The 6000-nt window shown below is 54.8% G+C and overlaps 1 protein-coding gene across 1 annotated transcript in view; it reads left to right on the forward strand.

Annotated features, from left to right (window-relative positions):
- LOC146421978 (olfactory receptor 14J1-like) overlaps positions 1 to 2555 on the forward strand; it is a 28500-nt gene extending 25945 nt beyond the window's left edge. The window contains exon 2 of the mRNA XM_085046902.1: positions 1615 to 2555. Coding sequence (XP_084903028.1) covers positions 1638 to 2555 — 918 coding nt within the window. The 5' untranslated portion in view covers positions 1615 to 1637. The remainder of the gene's footprint in view (positions 1 to 1614) is intronic.
- Positions 2556 to 6000: the final 3445 nt, after the last annotated feature.

Raw genomic sequence — 6000 nt, forward strand, 5'->3', positions numbered from 1 at the left:
CTGCTGAGCTGGGCTGGGCTCCTGGCACAGAGGGAACTCCTGGCAACCAAGAAGAGCTTCAAAGAGGCAGCTCTGCTGAGGAGCAGTTTCTCTCCCAGCCCAGCAGGGCTGAGGGTGCTGCCTGCAGGTACCTGAGAGGAGTGAAGCAGACAGAGGCTTAAAGCAACTGGAAGGACAATTCTGAGCTTATTCATGAAGAAATCTTCACAACCTCTGACACAGTAAGTCTCTGGCTGCAGGGATCTCCTAAAGCTGACACATGACAGCACTGATATGACTGTAAGGATGGCTCTGCTGGTGTTTCTGGTTTGGGGGAGGATGTGCTGCAGAGCAGGACTGCCCTGGGCACCGTCAGAGGGACAGGGATGGCTGCAGGCTGGGAAGGTGGGGGTGCAGCCAGGGGTGCCCAGGGCTGTCCTGCAGAGCAGCTCCTGCAGCCCTGAGGGCTCTTTGACAGGGCAGGGGATCTGCCAGCTGCCCTGAGCAGCAGAGCTCTTGTGTCCCCTGGCAGCCAGCACAGCCCTCAGCCCGGGGGCTCGGGGCCCTCAGTCCCCTCCTGGGCCGGCAGAGCAGCACCAGAGATGAAGGGCATCTCTCCTGCCATTGCCCATTCCCTGCTGACCAGGGCCTGAGGGCGACTGTCCTGCACTGCTGCTGCCTGCGAGGGGCTGTGCAGGGCTGGGCAGGGAAAGGCTTTTCCTCAGGGCTCGGCTGTCTCTCTCCTTGCCTTGCTCAGCTGCTCCTGGCATTGCTGACAGGCTCTCTGGCAATGGCAGTTGCAGCTGCAGGGTCAGGCGCAGCCCTTGGGGCTCCTCCTGTGCAGGGTGAGCACAGCAATGAGGTGTCCCAGCTCCCTCTGCCCTGGGCAGCTCTGGGCAGGGCAGGCTGGCAGGCTGGCAATGAAATGACTCTCCTCAAGCAGTTCCGTGGCCAGGACCCTTGGTGTGTCCTCGGGGTGTCCATCCAAGCTGTGAGCTGCCTTCCAGGGGACACTGGGGGACAGGAGTGTCCTTGGCCAGCAGTGGGGCTGAGACTCTGAGAAAGGCTGAGCCATTTGGCTCTGCTGTGAGTCCCTCTGCTCTCAGCTGTGTCAGGGTGATTTTCAGGGGAACACAGGGACTGCCCTTGATCTCAGAAAGGGCAGCTGGGAACAGATGGAGCAACAGAGCAGCTCCCCTCACCCTTCACTGAGTTACAGCCAATGCTCATGCCTTGCACAGTTCTCTCTGTTCTCCCTGAGCACAGCAGGAAATCCTCTCAAACTGCCTTTGGCTGTCACTGTTCCTTAGCCCTGGGACAGGAGATGCTGCCAAGCTCCTCTGCCTTAGGGGCAGTTTGGTCTGATGAAGTCCAACCCAGGACTGGTCCCTGTCCCCCATTGCCATGACCAAACTGCTGCAGAGCAGAGCTGACTCCTCGGTGTCCATGGGCAGAGCCACTGCTTGTCACAGCAACAGGGCCAGATCCCAGCAGAGCTCCAGGCATGGGGCTGGAGGAAGAGCTCTGAGAAAAGGGAAATTGGGGGAAACAGAGTGGGATGGCTGGGAGAAAGCGCTTGTACTTTGCTCAGGAATGTCTACCCTGACTTGTCAGTGTCCTTTTCTCCATGAACAGGTCCCCATGGCCAGAAACCAAAAATGTCCAACAGCAGCTCCATCAGCCACTTCCTCCTCCTGCCATTCGCAGACACACGGCAGCTGCAGCTCCTGCACTTCTGCCTCTTCCTGGGCATCTCCCTGGCTGCCCTCCTGGCCAACAGCCTCATCATCAGCGCCGTAGCCTGGAACCACCGCCTGCACACCCCCATGTTCTTCTTCCTGCTCAACCTGGCCCTCACTGACCTGGGCTCCATCTGCACCACTGTCCCCAAAGCCATGCACAATTCCCTCTGGGACACCAGGGACATCTCCTACTCAGGATGTGCTGCACAGGTCTTTCTGCTTGTCTTCCTTCTTGGAACAGAGTTTTTCCTCCTCACCATCATGAGCTATGACCGCTATGTGTCCATCTGCAAACCCCTGCACTATGGGACCCTCCTGGGCAGCAGAGCTTGTGCCCACATGGCAGCAGCTGCCTGGGCCAGTGGCTTTCTCAATGCTCTGCTGCACACAGCCAATACATTTTCCCTGCCCCTGTGCCATGGCAATGTCCTGGGCCAGTTCTTCTGTGATGTGCCACAGATCCTCAAGCTCTCCTGCTCACACTCCAAAATCAGGGAACTTGGGCTTATTGTGGTTAGTGTCTTGTTACTTTTTGGGTGTTTCGTTTGCATTGTTTTCTCCTATGTGCAGATCTTCAGGGCTGTGCTGAGGATCCCCTCTGAGCAGGGAAGGCACAAAGCCTTTTCCACATGCCTCCCTCACCTGGCTGTGGTCTCCCTGTTTCTCAGTACTCTCATGTTTGTCTACATGAAGCCTCCTTCCATCTCCTCCCCATCCCTGGATCTGGCACTGTCAGTTCTGTACTCAGTGGTGCCTCCAGTACTGAACCCTCTCATCTACAGCCTGAGGAACCAGGAGCTCAAGGATGCCCTGAGGAAATTGGTGACTAGATGATGCTTTCCAGCAGCCACAGACGGCCTGCTTCCCTCTCTCAGTCATTCCCTCTGCATGTCATGACAGGGCAAGTCAATAAATAAATAAAGTTTTATTTATTTGGTTTTCTCTCCTCTCTAGTTTTGATGATTTCATTTTTAAAAAAATACTGTTTTTCATCCTATGCATCTCTATATTCTCACCATGTGTGACCCAAAGGCTTTGTATAAGGTAGGAGCCTCAGAATGTGTTTTCCTACAATAAATTGACCTGCAGCAACCTATTCTCTGAGGATCCATCCTCTTCAGAGCAGGAATGAACAGAAATGGGCACAGCTTTCTGGCTGCCCCAGCTTTGGGATGAGCCCTGGGCCTGGAGCAGGAACAGCTCCTGATGGCCACAAGGCCAGGGCTGTTGTGCTGATCTGGGCAGATGGGATGGCAGGAGGGGCTGCAGAGCTCTCAGCATCTCCTGGACAGGAGAGCAGGGCACACAGGGAGCCTCCTTTTCCTTTGGCCAAGCACGTTCCCCCATGGCTGAGGCTGAGTCCTCTGGCAGCTCCAGCTGCTGCTGTGCCCTTCAGAGGGGCTGAGGCCGTGGGGCCACTGCCCAGAGCAGCCTGGCCTGAGCAGGGCTGTGGGGCCAGAGGCGGCTGGGCTGTGCTGGGGAGAGGCCCTTGGTGCTGCAGAGAGCTCAGGGCAGCTGGCAGAGCTTGGAGGGAACTAGGCTGGGCTGAGAGAAGCTGCCAGAGAAACCATCAGTGTCCATCTCAGCCTGTGTGAGCATGCAGGGGCAGGACTGAGCCCAGGGCTTGTGGGGCAGAGCCAGGGCCTGGGGAAGGCATGGAAAACAGGCAAGTGGCTGAGAGAGGAGGCTGCTCTGTGCCCTTGGTGGCTGGAGGAGGGAAATGCAGAGCTGCTGTGGGATGGGGAGGGGGATTGAGTTCCAGCAGACACCGATGAGGGGCTGAGGGACTCAAGGGCTCCTTGGCCTGAGTCTGTCCTGGAAAAGTCTCTCAGGCTTCTGTGCCCATGAAGGGCTCCAAGGAGAGGAGATCTCATTTTGGCAGGACCTCATGGCATCCCAGAGTGACAAATGGCAGTGTCTGCCCCTGCAGGGGACTCCTCCTGGACATACCACAGGCTGGGAGCAAAAGCAGCATGACCCCCTTCTGCATAGAACACTGACAGCTTTGCCAATAGGGCATAATTCAAGCTATTTTACACCTAGTCCAGGCACAGCATACTGACAAAACACCCTAATCTTGTTTACATCTATAACAGAATCCTCTTTTTAAAATTGGTTTAATACAGTAATCCATTGTGAATGGTAGGTTTGACCACCACAGATGCTGCTGGGATGTTGCACAGAGCTGAGGGAAGAGCTGTGATGATTATTAAATTGTATCCTGTTCAACTTTATTGTGGGCAAAAAACTTTTCTTTGCCTCCAAGTTTTACCTGTTCCTGGACCCCAAAGGACACAAACCTGACCACTTGTGGTTCCCACTGCAGTGGTTGCACTTGCACCTCCCTCCATCCCCAGAGCAGAGCTCCCTTGTCCCACAAAGTCCCTGGTGTTATAAATTATGAGCCATGCCGATTAAATTAATTAGATTTATTAGCAAGCGGCAGCAAACAAATACAGATCTGGACACGTCTCGTAGCCTTTTGCTCTGCCATGACGCGCGCTTCCCCCTTCTCTCAGCCTCACTTACATATTCTCCAGATCTTGTGACCTTCAAATCTCAAGTCTGCGCAGTTTGTTTGCTTTCTGGTTGTTGTGAGGTAAAAGGTGCACTAGATGGCTTTCTTCGTGCTTCTTGCGTTATGGGGTAGGTGGTATACAATACAGTTAACTGACTAAAGATGTGATTAACAAAACACAAAGCTGTTTATCACACCAGGCAATGGAGGGATGAAGCAAACAGGACAGGCTGTGGGGATCAGGGCCAGGGCACAGCCAGGGGTTTGGTGTGGTTGTGACCCCAGGGCAGGACGCTGCCCTTGGCCTTGCTGAACCTCATCCAATTGTCCTGGGCCCATGGCTGCAGCCTGTCCAGATCCCTCTGCAGAGCTTCCTGCCCTCCAGCACAGCCACACTCCCACCCAGCTTGGGGTCACCTGGCAACTGACTGAAGGTGCCCTCGGTGCCCTCATCCAGATCAGCAATAAAGAGATTGAACTGAAGTGGCCTCAATCCTGAGCCCTGGGGACACCCCTGGATGTGACTCCATTGCCCAGCACTCCTTGGGCTGGACTTCTGTCTTTTATGGAGCTCTGCATTATCTTGTTACTGTTTGCTGACAATAAATGAACATCCCTCTGTGTCTCAGGCAGCTCCTTCTCCAAGGAAAGCATCTGGGAGTTTGTGCCAAGGAGCTGAAAGCTGCAGGTGCAGCCTGGAGTGGAGGAAGCTGAGATTTGCACAAGGCTGCTCTGAGTCCCAGGGCTTGGATGAGGGAAATGGTGGGGTGGGGGTTAGGGACAGAGTCTGATTGATTGTCAGGCATTAAGGGTCTTAATTTCATGTCCATTCAGATTGCATTAGGAGGTACTGTGGATCCAATTGGAGATTGCTGATATCAATCTATAAAAAGGAAAAGAAAACTGAACAGGGCAAAATAATTCTCTCTGAATTGTTTTAAATATAGTATATTCACTGCCAATAGACTTCTGAAACCTGTATAATTAACCTCAAAACAATTGAAAACTGAAATTATTCCCAGGGGCTTGTCTGGTTAGGGTGTTTTGAAATGTTAATGAGCCTTTGGCACTGAATTCCTGAAGTGAAGAGCTGAAGGCTGAAAGACCTCCTGGAAAAGGAAAATTCTTCAGCAACCTCCAAGTTGCTGAGGAGGTCAGCAGCCCCCACTGAGGCCATCCCTGCCAAGAGACTGTGGGGGCAATGAGCAGCCAAGGAGAGCATCCCTGGGGCTGGGGAAGCAGAACTCAGAGGCACCAGTGGCTCCAGGTGGGGAATGGACTCTGCAATGTGGCTGTGAAAGCCCTGCCTGGGCTTGGCCAAGCAGGACAGCCAAGGCCTGACCCCCATGCCCTGGCAATGGGGATTGGTGGCCTCACAGGATGCTCGTGGCTCTCCCGGAGCAGTGGGATGTGGGGTGTGGGATGGTGAGGGCAGGAGAGCAGCAGGAGCCCTGCAAAGCTCTGTGGGCTGGGGGAGGAGGCCACAAGCCCTGGGGCTGGAAGGAACTGGTGTCTTCTCATGGGCCTCAGTGGCAGGGACAGCAGCCACAGCCAGGGGACACAAATGTCATTGCTGCTGGCAGGGGGTGGTCCCAGCCCCCTCAAGGCCTTTGGTCAGCCCACTGCAGCTCTCCTCCCCTGGCCTAGGCCTGTGCTGCTTCCCTTGCAGACTTTACCCACTGCCCCATTTCCCCACCTCCCTCTGACCCTGGGAGCTCCCAAAGCTTTCCTCATGTCCCTCTGTCCTCCCTTGTTGATGCT

Source organism: Lichenostomus cassidix, unplaced genomic scaffold (genome assembly GCF_008360975.1).
Source record: "Lichenostomus cassidix isolate B80296 unplaced genomic scaffold, HeHo_3.0 HiC_scaffold_46, whole genome shotgun sequence".
NCBI classification, from domain to species: Eukaryota; Metazoa; Chordata; class Aves; order Passeriformes; family Meliphagidae; genus Lichenostomus; species Lichenostomus cassidix.